Here is a 14,349-nt window from a genome sequence, read left to right on the forward strand (position 1 = left end):
GATGATATGTATATTTAATTAATGTATAGATGATCAATATGATGTATATGAGTATTGTTATTATTATTATTATTGAGGTATATCAATCTACATTTTATTTAGATCAACGTGACAGACATCCATATAATGAAGCGATTCTACTGCAACATTAGTAACAGGTTCTTGACATAAATCAATGCGTGGAGTACCATTAACAGCAGCTTGTGGCATATGCATAGGAGCCTTAATTGTCATTAAGAGCCTCACTGATGTCTGAAACACAGTTGCACCAAACCAAATGGCTAAACCTTTTACCACATTTAGCAATAATCCCCCATCAGACGGATTCTGTCTGAGTTGGACAACATACAATTCTCTCGCACTAAATCTTTTTGCCCAGTTAAATAGTCTAGCCCGTATCTTTACACAATACTGGCAAAGAACCATCGAAATTGGAAGCTTGAAATCCATGGAACGTGTCATTACAGCATTTTAGATTATCCAGCGAGCATCCTCGAAAGGTGTCCTTGTCATGATCAATGGCTTTCCTTCTGGTTTCTCTATGTTCTTCCCAGCTTGATTCTGCAGCTAACACTCTTCTGTAAATAGCTAATGCAACCAAACCAGGAAGGGAGATCATCTACAAGTGCATCAAACTGCAAAGACATGAGATTGGGAAAAGGAACTCAATCACTAATAAATCCCAGCTGGATCTAGGCCTTGTTTGAAACTCAATCACTAATAAATCACTAATTGTTTCTTTTAATTGAAACAATTAGAAAGATACATGAACAAGAAAGCAAAAATCTATAGTACCTGAGTATGAATTTTTTTAATCATCCTGCGAGGTTTATAAAGTCGACCAAGTATTGTCTGATATGAACTGAAGTGGAAGATAAATCATAAGCTGGAGATATGATCCGGACTGACATCAGAGAGAGCATTTGAGCTCTCAAGATGAAAGGTGAAAGACTCTGCCAATCTGCAGGCATCTTGAACCCGAAGGCGAGTACCCTGCTGTCCAACCACGACTGCTGCTACACAAGAAGCCAGCATTCCCATACCTTTCAAATCTGAGGTCCCTCTAAGAATACCATACAATATGCCTGATGCATATGCATCACCTGCTCCACAAGTGTCCACCGGTATGCATGGAGATGGGGGTATGTAGATTGCTTCACCTTTTACACCAATAAATGAGCCTCGTGGACCATCCGTCACAGAGACCAGAGGTACAAAATGACTCAAGTACCTAGCAGCTGACATTGGGCTCTCTCTAGAAGAAAAGTCACAAAAGGCTCTTGCTTCATTGCTGTTGGCGAATACAATGTCTGTATAATTCCCTATGATTTCCCTAGAAAGATGAACTTGGAAGTGTAAGTTTGGATAAAAAATATCAGTGTGCAAAAAATACAGAAGCTCAGATGTCACAGCAAAAATTCACTCGTAAGACAGAAATCAAAGAACTAGATAAAGGTAGGCTTTATAACGGTGAAGGCAAAGGTGTATTAATGAATGGCAAAACAAATTTGACACAAGAAAATGACTCTGTTCCTTTTGCTAATTGCCTAGAAGTGGTTTATTATGCTAAAGAATTCAGTGAAAAAACAAAAACTAGAAAGGCATCACAAATGTTGGTTGATGACAAGATTAGGAGAATCATCTGTCATCACCAATGCATCCTAAGAACTCTAATATGCTTCATAAGATTAGCTAAAAACATAATTCCAGATGGCAAATCAATTTTTCTCAAAAATAATTGGTTCCCAAACTGGTAAAATCCCACCAAGAATTAGGAGAATAAAGATCAGGAAATGAAAAGAAAAAGAAAATAGAAAGAAATAGGTGCTTCTAATAACCAGAGAAAGAAAGGAACTGATGATAGAGAGCATTTGGATCCTCTGTAGATTGTGCAACTTGGATCATCCAAGGATAAATCAAGCATAAAAAGCACATCCATCTTAATGTTTCAATATGGTGGAAAGCTCGAAAAAATAGCAGGCCACATTTGTGCTAAATTGAGGTAGAATGATTTTGGAACCAAACCAAAATTCATAATGGAGCTCAAAATGAAGCCTTACAAAAGTTACAGGGGCTTACCAAAAATCATCATAACATCTCTCAATGCATGAAACATCAGATGCTGTCACAGCAACAAGTGCACCATTTTTACGAGCTTCCTCGCAGGCCTTTGCAATAGTTTTGATGGTATGGGGTAACTCAAATAGGTAACCCTCTATGACGAGTATATTTGTCTTTGAGACTATACCAGCCAAGTATTGATCATAATCAATGGTCGATGATGTTCCCTGGTAAAAGAAGGCAAACAGTAATGACAGTTAATGGACAATAATCGGAAACTAGGAAAAATGCAAAATAGAAGCCTGTTATGTCAGCTTTAGCAAAAGTGAAAGAGGAAGAAATTAACACCATCTAACCAAGACCTATTTTCTGCCCTGCTTTATAAATGTAAATATAAATGAAGACTTGTAGATATGAACTAAACAAGGATTTTACCTGATATGCAAGCATAGTACGTTGGGCATCTGGAGTTGTTAGAACTATAACTGTGCCAGTCGTACCATCCTTCACAGGTTTAGAAAGAAAATTAACGTTTGCACGACGTAGTTTTGCCCTAAAATTTATAACAAAACTTTATTGGTTACACCATAAATAACAGAAAAATTGTAAATTTTATGCGAAAATGGAAACTAAGGTTGATCTCTGAGTATCAGAAGACTGTACCAGAGGAGTGACAAAATGAAACACAAAAGAAAAAGTGCAACAATATAGAAAATTGTAATGACAACTTTTAGTAGTCAGTAATTCTATGAAGTCTATAAAAAGAGACTTGGAACCCACAAAGATATTTGTTTAGAACTAGACTTACTGATAAAATTCTTAATTGATGCAGATGAAAAGCATTCAGATAATTCAAACCTAGCAAATAGAAAGGCATAAATTGAAATTTTAGAATAACTTGAATAAAAAGAAGTAAATAATTATTGTTCCTGGAATTGCATCCACAATACGCCTATGATACACAGAATTTTCTTTTTCTGAAAGAAAATGTGAGAAAAACCACCTTATTTACATTTATCATTGGTAAATAAAAAAAAGGAATTACTTGCCTGAAATTCTCTCTCGAAAGTCAATACTCAAACCACAGCAAAACCAGGGAATAAATAGGATCACTATGAATGACTATAACCATGATGGAAGTCCTTCCTTCCACACAGTTTCCATCAAAATGAATGGAAAGGAACACCATAAACAAGCAATTTCATGCCTATTTATCTTCCAGAATGTTAAACTCATATTCCAATGTGATTTCCTATTATCAATTAAAAAGATTGGATCAAGTAACAGAGAAAAATTTTTGGTCTGTGGCACTATCTCAGACATTGATAACTAAAACTACATGAAGCTTACCTGTAAAACCCACCCAGTGGATCACTGCCCACACTGCCTGCCAGGGCAACATTCAAGTTCGGACCACTTACAAACCGGCTACCAAGTCTTGCCAAAGCCACAAGTGTATTAGAGAGAGAACCTCCTGCAGCAGCCTTGTAACTGCAACCATCCATAGCTCGCAAAACCCTGCCCCTCTCCTCATGATTAACAACCTTCCTAGTGCCTTTCTCTAACCCCAATCTCTCTAAGAATTCATCATGAACCATGCCGGAGAAGTCTACCTAGCAGAAGTTAAAAGGCAAATAAATGAGTAAAAACAACAACAGAGAGGACATAACATTCTAGACTCCGAAACATATAATCAACAAACAATCCAATACAATGAAAAGGCAACAATTACGGGAAACAAATTTTCTCTTACAAATGCAGCATAAAATAGTATTAGGAGCAATGTTTTTAATCTTATACCATACTGGTGTACCAAGATTTGCTCGGTACAGTATGGTTCCGACGTACCGAACTGTAACGGACAAACTTCTAAACAAGATGTTGGATGTAATGCTTATGTCTGTCCGTTGTCTTTTGGCATGTTCATGCCTTGTACAGCAGATAGAGGGGCGGCCGAAGGCTAAATAGTCCCATGTTAGTTGGGTTGGTGGCCTTTTTAGGCTTGTAAATAAAGGTTGTGTCAAGTGGACACGAGCGAGAGCTTTTCGGTCTGTAATGGACCATTTTACCCTTTGTTGTGCAACTATTCAGAGCTTGTAAAGTCTGTTTGTAACTTGCATTGTCTATGAAGTGTTTTTCGGACATGTTTGCTTGTGGATCCCGATTGAGGCGTTCTCTTTAACCCGTTCTCTCTTTTGTTGGTCCTAAGGGACAATGGGAGGCTTCGGGGAGGCTGACCTTTGCGGACGGACGCGCGAGGGTGCCGCACGCCTTAGGCAAAACCAGCTAAGGTCGTGACATTATGGTATCAGAGCGAGACAAGCACTCATAGAAACACTTGACATGCAAACGTGGGGGACCTAGCGGGGCTGCGTTGAGGGCAGTCAGCACACGCGCGACCGTTTGAGGGAAAACGGGCATGGAGATGTAGGGAAAAGAGTCGCTCAGAGGAGCGGGCATCTAACATTGGCATTTTGAGGAATGGCCAACCCTTCGCGCAAGAGGCACCACGAGAACAGGCAAGCTTGGAAGAATGCGGAGCGCACAAAGGCTGGGATGGCTGAGTTTGAGCCATGGCTCAACGTTGACAACTATACTTGATGGTGCTCTAGGCAAGCGAGGCGCTTGGCAAGAATGAGACCATCCAAGGTGGAATGAGTTGTTCAACGACCAAAAGAGTTATGCAAAGCTCACAGAGGTGAGGGGAATTGCTAACTCGAAGAATTTGGTACTCATGCATGGGCTTGTATGCGGACGATGGAATGTTCGTGGCCATCCCAAGGCGACCGAGACTCGGCGCCATGGAGCATTGAAACTTTCTCTTCGTCATGTGAAGGATACGTCCGGAGGAGGCTGAAGTGTGCAACGAGTTTAGCATGTTGCTAGGCCTTGAGGGGTGCGGCGGTGGCTGTATTGACGTGGAGGCGCAATCTAGCAAGTGCGTTTGCAAGAGGCAGAACAATGCACAGTTTGTTCAGCAGATCGGAGTAGTCCAAGGGGATGGGGGTCTCCGAAACGAAGAGAGATGTTGCTCCAACGGGACAGTTATCTAGGATGGATAAGTCTCGGCACTCCAGAGGGAGAATCATGTGAGACGGACTTCACATGTTGAGGAGGAGTACCTCACAAACAACAACTTCACGAAGCTCGATGGACTGAGCAAGCGGCGAGGAGTTGTCGCATGATCTCGCTCGAGAGAATGCATTGGTGGATGCATTGCGAGATCAAGTGGGGGAGCGACCTGAAGCAACTTAAATGAAGGCACACTTAGAGTCGATATGGAGATCGGACTCAAGGGAGGGCTGACCCGTGGAATGGAGGGCGCGAGGGCCACCATCGACTCAATGCAAAAACGAGGAGCGGAGAAACTTGGGTGTAACTTGGCGAAGTACCCAAGCCGCATGAAGGGAGCCAGCAGAGAAGTTGGAACATGGAGCAGAAGCACAGTGCTTTCCTTAGACAGAGGTCAAAGACATGAACTCTTGCAGAGGCAAGGGTAGGATCATGTTGTTCCATGGGTCCTTCATTCTGACGGAGTGGACTCATCTTGCATGGTGCCAAAGACGAAGGGAGCTCCTGGGCACATGCACCTTATCTCGGAGGAGCATTTGATGGAGGAACTAAGGCGACTCAATTTGCGGAGGCGAAGTTGGGTTCAGAAGGTCTTAGCGCGGGGCAAGAGGACGCAGAGGCGGGTACTCTTGAAGAATATGCCACAGTGTTGCCATTCAAGTTGCCATGAAGGAAGCAGTGCGCAGCGGAGAGTTTGCTGGTAGGGGTAGAGGCCCAGGATCCAGACAATGGTGCACAAACTACAGTGAAGTCGGTGGACTTCGGGAGCTACTAGGCGACGGACTGTCCTAGAGTGGTGCTTCATCTAGGTGTGACCCAAGAGTGGGTGGATGAAGGTCGATTGCCAAAGGAGTGAACAAAATCGAAGGTGGAGGAGACCCTGCGATGTATTGGCAGAGGCCACACATGGAGGGTTCACAATTCGAGTTTATTCCACAAAGATCAGAATGCAATGGAGATGTCACCAGGAGGCGACATGGTGCAGCGGATCGTGGTGGAACAGTTCGTGGCAATGCGACACACACGACATTGTCCCGTGAGGGATGAGATCATATGGAGGTATGATCGGGAGTTACTGGAAGCTCCACTTCGATGAACAACACGACGGCAAGAAGGGCTATGGATTCAAGGAGTGAAGGCCATGGTACCGCAGAGGCGGGTCTTCCGGGCGTGCATCGAATTTTGCATCGGATGAAAGCCTTGGTCATCAGCATATGGGGGCTGTGTTCCACCAAGGGAAAAGTTCGAATGCAAGTACCAGTGAGTTCCATGGGAGGGACTTGATCATGTAGAGGTATGATCGAAGCAGCTGGAGAGTTGGACTTCTCCAGAGCTCATATTCGCTTAAGGGAGCCCGACAAGTCAGAGGACAAGGTCGAGTAAGCGAACGTTGCTACCAAGGAAGCTAAGGAGAACAGAATCGGTGCAAACTCTACAACGTGATGGCAGAGGCCATGCATGGGAGTTGCAGTCTGTCTTTCCATCGACCAAACGGACTGCTTGGAGAACACAGAGGTGTTGAAGCAGGGGGTCGAAAGGGGCGAGGAAGCGACGATGAGTCCAGAGGGACTTAGCTACCCAAAAATCAAGCATCAGTTAGAATGGAGGTGGACTCAGAGGAGTGCCACGGAGACATCTCTACTGATTGTGAAGAAAAGGGATACAGAGGCGAGGCGACGGATAGTAGGGCCATGGGCATGGCAGCGCCATGGTACCGCAGAGGCGAGACTTCCGTGCAAGTCATTGATCCCTTGCTCTCACGGAGGGAGAGCGCTTGGTCGTGAAAGGGGCCGAGGAGGTGGAGCATGCAGAGGCAATCTCCAAGTACCGAGACAAGGCTGAAGGGCAGAGGCCAAGAAACTTCGTAAGACCGGTGTCAACAAGTTTCTCATCAAGATAGCCGTAAGTGAAGGACTTCGGGTCATGCAAGAGTGCACGACCAAGGAACGAAGCAGGCAGTACGCGGTGCTGTACCTTTGCTACTCAGTGGAGTAGGCGGCAGGGTTGATGGAGAAGACGGTACAATCCCAGAGGCGACCTCATCTATCAGAGAATTACTCTAAGTTGGGGTGAAAACTTCCTGCATTCCAGAAGTTCAATGGCTTTGAGAAGGTGAATCACAGTAGCTAACTCAACGCAAGGAGTGCAAACACTTCGAGTGCTTCAGAAGTGTGAGCAAAGAGCAGGCGAAGGCTAGTAACCAGCTCGATGCATGAAGTACAACCTCGAGGAGGCGGGCGAAGTCAAGTAACCTTTGCCTTCTCAACTCTTAAGAGAATGGGCGAAACCGAGTACCCCAGTTCTCTTATCTATCCAGCAGAGGAGCTCTGCACAAGTTCAAAGACCCTTCGAAGATAACGGAAGACAATAGTTGTCAAATCCTCACCAGCGGTGATCAGTGCTACTGAGAGTAGATTGTCCGCTTCATTTCCCAACGAAATGCCAATCGAAAGCGGAAGTGATGCGAACCTACTTGGATGTGACAACTAACTAAAAGAAGAGTCAATGAGCAGATTTTGTGGAGGAAGGACCCAAAACTTCATAAGTTTGCGAGGCGATGCTCGATAAAGCTCCAACAAGCATCCACCCAGTTCAAGCAACATGTGGAATTTTTGAGAAACTGGCGCAGTAAAGATGGTCTTTTCCTTCATCTGGCGGATCCGCAGGAATCAACAAGGATCAACACAACTCAGCCAACCCCCCACACCAGAGTCAGAGTCATTGGTGAATTGAAGCAGCATGGCGGATCAAAGGTTCGACTACTCAGAAACAGCAGCGGAGAGCATATGGGAGCCAGGAGGCGCATTGCAGCTGGAGCAGAAGATTGAAGACTCAGCAAAGGCGAAGAGTTGCAGTGTTCACAAAGGCTTCGACGAGGACGTCGAAGGGATAAGTGGGGGAGAATGTAACGGACAAACTTCTAAACAAGATGTTGGATGTAATGCTTATGTCTGTCCGTTGTCTTTTGGCATGTTCATGCCTTGTACAGCAGATAGAGGGGCGGCCGAAGGCTAAATAGTCCCATGTTAGTTGGGTTGGTGGCCTTTTTAGGCTTGTAAATAAAGGTTGTGTCAAGTGGACACGAGCGAGAGCTTTTCGGTCTGTAATGGACCATTTTACCCTTTGTTGTGCAACTATTCAGAGCTTGTAAAGTCTGTTTGTAACTTGCATTGTCTATGAAGTGTTTTTCGGACATGTTTGCTTGTGGATCCCGATTGAGGCGTTCTCTTTAACCCGTTCTCTCTTTTGTTGGTCCTAAGGGACAATGGGAGGCTTCGGGGAGGCTGACCTTTGCGGACGGACGCGCGAGGGTACCGCACGCCTTAGGCAAAACCAGCTAAGGTCGTGACAAAACGGTATGCCTAAAATAGGTATAAATCCCTCCAAAAATACCTTAAAAAAAAAGAGTTGCATGTTTTAGCTTAAATGATATTTAAATTTATAAAAAATGGAATAATTAGAAAATAGTTAACTAATGACTCAACATCAAAAGCTGAAATCTATGGTTCATCCTATCATAAACTGATTTTTCCTTAAAATTATCTCGCAATAATTCCTGCATGTTTTAGCTGAAAATGATATTTAAATTTATAAATCTGAAGTATTGGACAATGACTTGCATCATATTATCTTCCTGAAATCATTGTTAAGACAATTTTATGTCCTGTTTCTAGAATTTAAGCAGCTTTATGCTTTCATTTCAATTCAATGAGTTGCAGTAATCCTCTTTGAGACTCCATCAACACTTGCTCTACATCAAATTGCTACCAAAAAATCCTGGTTTAACAAGAAATTCTAACAATCAACGTCAAAAGCTGAAATCTATGGCACCGCCCGGTACAGATCGGTAATGGTCAAAATTTCGACCGTTACCATCCGGTACAGCCCCGTATAGTCCGATACGAGGCCAAAAACCTGATACCGCCCGGTAGTGGGCAGTTCGCGTGTCGGTCTACTGATGGACTGGTACTGATATGTACCGCCCGTGTCGAGCGGTATGGTACAAAATTAAAAACCTTGATTAAGAGTACGAAAATTGGATAGTTGACATTGACCTACAAACAAGGCTAAATGAGTTATATCTCCCAGTAGCTCCAAGGACATCAACGGACAAACATAATTAGAATCGTTAGGAGCACATAAGAAAACTAAGACACGGACAAAAATGAAAAGATTTCTAGTTATAGAAAACATGTGTTGTGAGTATATATTAACAAATATCAAATTGCATGCCAGAGAATGTTCTTCTCTTCCAACAAGACACTAAGAAAGGATCTTTCTGGTTTATGAGCATTCAGGGAGAAACAATCTTATAACCTGTTCTTATTATGTAATAGCCAACATGAAGGGTCAGATGCATCAATTCAAGGGACTAAAGACACGATCTTTTCATCAATAAACATAATAATCAAGGAATAGATAGTTTAAATGAGGGAAAAAAAACATGAAATCTTGGAAAGGGCACGAAAGGAGAAACGTGTATACCATGGCCTGGCCAAGGCCTAAGACATCCCATCTCTCGGCCGCGACAGAAGTCACTGACTCCTCATCTTCAACTTCCTTCTCGTGGTCGACGTCCTCCTCTATCTCCTCCTCGTCACCTTCGTCGTTCTCGCTGCAGGAACCCCTCTCCGCCTCGTGGCCAGCGAAAGAACGAAGAACCATGAGGCATGGACTGCGACAACTTCTGCTGCCAGCGAGAAGCCTGAGATTCGACTTCCTGTGTCTCCCAAATCCAAAAGCAATATCCTGGGATCTACATGTACGGCCGAGAGGAGAGGGAGGGAGGAAGAGAGAAAAGGAGGGATAGGCGTTAGAGAGGGGAGAGAAGCGGGCGTAGACGAGAGGACGAGAGGGGAGCGCCATTAGCCGCCGCCTGTGCTAGAACTGGGCAAGCGGAGAAGGCACCGCTAACGAGGGCAAAGGGAAAAAGGAAAGATGGTGGAGGCAACGAGGAAGGGCTCCGTGGAGGAAAGCCCATCACAATTCATCTATCCAACTTCATCTCAGCTACAACATATGTAGGACATACCAAACTCGTAGGGAAGCTTTTTTCTCTCAGCCGCATTTGATTGTCGATAGCATTAATTTATTAGACTAATATATCTTTATGATAAATGATACAAATAAAATACTTTTATAATATATTCATATCATCAAATCAATAATCGATTGTTGATCAGGAGAGTTGAACATTGTGCCGAGAAATATCATATCAAAAATTGAACATTGAGTCGAAGGATTAATCAACATGAGCAAACTTTATGCTAAATGTCTAGGCATCATATCAAAAGTTCGAATATTAGATGTCATAAAAAAATTAATATATCAATAAAATATATGATATATATGAAATGGTTGAATCTTAATATCAATGAGATTGATCTTCGTTAAACTTGAATTTAAGATAAACTTTTAAAAGGATATATTCTCTTGTTATTATTAAGTTTGAATTTTTTTTTATCATGGCATGTAGACTGAAAAAATCTTATTAAAACCCATCATCAATTAATTATCATCATAAAAAAAGATTATTAAAACCTAAATTTTGATGATAAAATTAATTGATAAATTTAATGAATTAATGGGCTTTTAAGATAAGTGATATATGAAATACTTCGATCATAGAATCAGACTACTAAATAGCCAAATGTTGAGTAAAAGAATCGAATGTTTTGTCGAAAGATTATCTTATCAAAAATTAAACATTAAATCGAAAGATTGGTTGATGTGCCAAGATAAAATATTATGTCGAAAGAAATATTGAATGATATATAGGAGAATATGATGATATGAGGTTTGGGCAAAAGTACCAAAACATCGAATTATACGTTGGATGAGTAGACAACATGTCAAAAGGTTTGAGGATATGCTAGATAAGTGATTGATGAGTCAAGGTCTTACTCCAATAAAAATAAGGAGTATATAGCTAATAAATAAAAAAAACAAACTATATATATATATATATATATATATATATATATATATATATATATATATATATATAGTTTGTTTTTTTATTTATTAGCTATATACTCCTTATTTTTATTGGAATTATAATATTGTATTTTGCTCATATCTCGAGCTTGAGTTGGAAAGCTACCTCACCCCCAGTGGACCACATCCTTTGACTATTATAGATGACACTTTTGAGTTATACATCTCAATTCTTCACAATAAATATATATATATATTAGCAAAACGTATATCTAAAGAGGGAGGAGGAGTTGTAGCCATCGGATAAGCACCAACATGTTCAAATTCATAAGAAAATGATCTCATTGGAAAATTTCATGCACCAATTCTTTGTATTCATTCAACTCATAGATTCATAAAACCATAATAATAATAATAATAATCTTATATTGATAATTTCTTTGAGAATATTTAGGTAACTCTACTTCAAGTTGAAAACCATGTAACATAATTTTCTTGATTATATACCTTTTTTAAATAATCCCACGTATCTTTATCACAATTATATGATCTCAAACTAAGTGTAATAATATAAAGCTTAGGATCCAACTAATTATTTTGGCATCAACAATAATTTGGATTTCGTAACTAAATGCCCCCACAAGTCTTTTTTTTTTTTTTTCCATTTACCAACATTCGAAATCGAAACTCTCAAGAAATTGAAATGATAGTAGATAAGATTTTCTTAAGAAAATCTCTCTACTCTGTTGAGGGGGGAAATCCTTCGTCCTAATATTATAAATAGGAGAATGGACATATTAATACATTCAAGTTTCTTCAATGATTCTAACATTAAACTCTGATTTTTCTAACGTTTTAAACATAAACTCGACGAGTATTTGAGACGAACGAAACTCGAGAGAAAAAATAATTTTTCCCATTCGATTCAATAGACAAGAAGATTTCTGATTTTTCTAACATTTTAAACACAAACTTAGACCAAGTACAGTACTTGCTTGAGATGAAGCACTAATTTGAATTAATCTCTTGATCAAGATTCGAAGATATAATTTGGAACTCAAGGCGACAGTAGTAGGATGATGGTTGAAATTTTAAGAAGATTTAGTATTATAATTACTAAGAATCTGCTAAGAATCTGGCCATTAGATTAGATTTGACAGCATAAATGCTTTGCTTGGTTTTGTTATCAGCAGGTTGCTGTAAAAGTGTTTTGGGACCAACCAAAGGATCAAAGCAAAGTATGTGTCTTAAATGACCACACCAAGGAAGAAACAATCGATGCATGTTCTCTTTATTCCGCTTAGCTTTCAAGCTACATTCGAATCTTCGCTGCCGCAAGCAAAGAAACTTAGCATTCCCTGTCCTATCTTCGATCGACGCCATGTTTTGTGTGACAAGAACAGATTCATTCTTTTCTTCCACTTGTGCTAATAATTTCTTCTTGACACACAACTTTGAAGAACTTCAAGTGATACAGATGGGAATGATCTTTTCCTTTCCTCCTTTTTCTCCTTCTTCTTCTTCTTCTTCTTCTTCTTCTTCTTCTTCTTCTTCTCAGTCTCGGTAGGTAGGTATTAGGGGAATGAATGGTTTCGTTCTAGTGATGAACTCGAGTTGAGTTCATGCAAACAGTAGTTGGATTTACTCCCCACTTCTTGTTCCATTACAGCAGTCAAACACTTAGCTTAGGTCTTACAAAAAGGATGCCGAAAGAAAGATTCAACTTTTCGTAACATCATTCCTTTCTTGTTTACAAGAAATATCTAGAAAATTCATGCTAGATAATAATAATATCCTAATTTCCTATATTATAATATCCTGAAAAGGAGTTGCATAATTTTCATATATTAATTTGGAGTAACCTCAATCTTTTAATCTGAAAATGGCATGAATTGAGGAAATCACAACACAAGTAGGACAAAAGTATAAGGGTTCAATGCGCCTATATATAAAGATCTCACACCACCTCCAATCCCATCTTCCTCCTCCACCCTCACAGCCACCTTCCATTACATGTCTTGCTTGGGTCTCAACAGGCAACTTCCATTACCCACCAAGAAGGCCTGGAGAAAACTCGCCTCCAAATTCCGGACCAAGCAGTTCAAGATCAGGCGTCCCAAGTCCCTCACCGCCATGCTCCGCCGGAGAACTCGGACGGCTTACCGCCAAGCCTGCGTCGACCACAACCACCGGTATTTCGCGCCGGTGTACGTGGAGAAGCCCTACATCCAGCCCATGCAGGCGCATGAGGAGGCGAACCACGAGGCCAAGGCGGCGTCGAAGAACAACACCACCACAAACGATCGTTCGCACCTGTTCGTGGGAGCTGCTTCTGCTTCATCTTCACAAGTGGTGGAGGAGATCGGTGGGGTGGATCTGCGGGCTGAGATGTTCATAAGGAAGTTTAAGGAGGAGAAGAAGCTGGAGAGGCAAAGGTCGGTCGAGGAATACCGGGAGATGCTGGCGAGAGGAGTTTAGTGATGTGCAGTTGGATCGATTAATAGAGCAGCTCGTATTCATTCTTCTTTGCACATCTCCATGTACTTGCTAAGATTCTGATCTGTATCATGCAGGTTGTGTGCAGTTCCTCCCAAAGTATGTAAAAGACCAGAAAACTTAGAATCTCACACATAGTTTTCTCTCCGATGGTTTTTCTTAGTCGGTCGTCATCTTGGTTTCGGTATGTTTCCTGTCGCTCCTGTAGGGATCCAACTGAAGCCAGCCCAATAGAACAGTAATCAAAGCAATGATGATATCTTTCTTGATTACAAGAATTGACAACTTTCATTTTCCACCTATCACAAAAACCAGAGTTGATCGTTAAACACCTACTAGTACATCCATGTGTATTGTCATAATTGTCCAACCTTCTATCAGTAGTCAGACAACATTAAGTCAAACTGTTCTATGAACTAGAGACACTCAATCATCATAATCGTCCGTCTAACATACAAAAGCAAAGGTAAAGGGAAAAGTAATAGTATCAACTACACTGTTGGAAAAATAACCTGCTCACTCCAGAAATAGGGTAGCGACGTGGACAATAATGCATCGACCAATGATGATGATGACGTCGGGGAGTCGATGGTCTCGCCTATACAATTTAAGAGTGGCGCATGGACTAAGGAGTAGTATTTTCATACATACCACCCATGATTCAAATAATATAGCTTGACGAGATATTGATCAAGTTTATGAATGAAAGGAAAAGAGAATGATAGTGGATGATTTTGAGTATATGTAATAAAGCTTACACGACGTAGACAAAAAGTGAAGCTC

At 41.2% G+C, this 14,349-nt stretch overlaps 1 protein-coding gene across 2 annotated transcripts; it reads right to left on the bottom strand.

Annotated features, from left to right (window-relative positions):
• Nucleotides 1-201: 201 nt before the first annotated feature.
• Nucleotides 202-10,125, bottom strand: LOC135627660 (uncharacterized). 2 transcript variants are annotated; one of them, XM_065133805.1, is made up of 6 exons: nt 9,619-10,125; nt 3,412-3,674; nt 2,497-2,614; nt 2,080-2,288; nt 796-1,333; nt 202-619 (listed from the first exon to the last, which is right to left on the bottom strand). In XM_065133805.1, the coding sequence occupies exons 1-5, from the start codon at nt 9,997-9,999 to the stop codon at nt 880-882; spliced, it is 1,425 nt and encodes a 474-aa protein (XP_064989877.1). In that variant the 5' UTR covers nt 10,000-10,125; the 3' UTR covers nt 202-619; nt 796-879. The 2 variants fall into 2 exon arrangements, with proteins under 2 accessions (XP_064989877.1, XP_064989876.1); XM_065133804.1 differs by having other exon boundaries at nt 202-635.
• Between the last annotated feature and the right edge of the window lie 4,224 nt (nt 10,126-14,349).

This window comes from Musa acuminata, chromosome BXJ2-11 (genome assembly GCF_036884655.1).
Source record: "Musa acuminata AAA Group cultivar baxijiao chromosome BXJ2-11, Cavendish_Baxijiao_AAA, whole genome shotgun sequence".
NCBI lineage: Eukaryota > Viridiplantae > Streptophyta > Magnoliopsida > Zingiberales > Musaceae > Musa > Musa acuminata.

What these genes read in the sequence shown, in the direction of transcription:
- LOC135627660 (XM_065133805.1), bottom strand. Translation starts at nt 9,999, where the DNA reads ATGGCGCTCCCCTCTCGTCCTCTCGTCTACGCCCGCTTCTCTCCCCTC. An exon ending in TAGGCCTTGGCCAGGCCATG is followed by an intron (nt 3,675 to 9,618) that starts GTATACACGTTT and finishes AACTTCTGCTAG; the next exon opens with GTAGACTTCTCCGGCATGGT. An exon ending in AGATGTTATGATGATTTTTG is followed by an intron (nt 1,334 to 2,079) that starts GTAAGCCCCTGT and finishes TCATCTTTCTAG; the next exon opens with GGAAATCATAGGGAATTATA.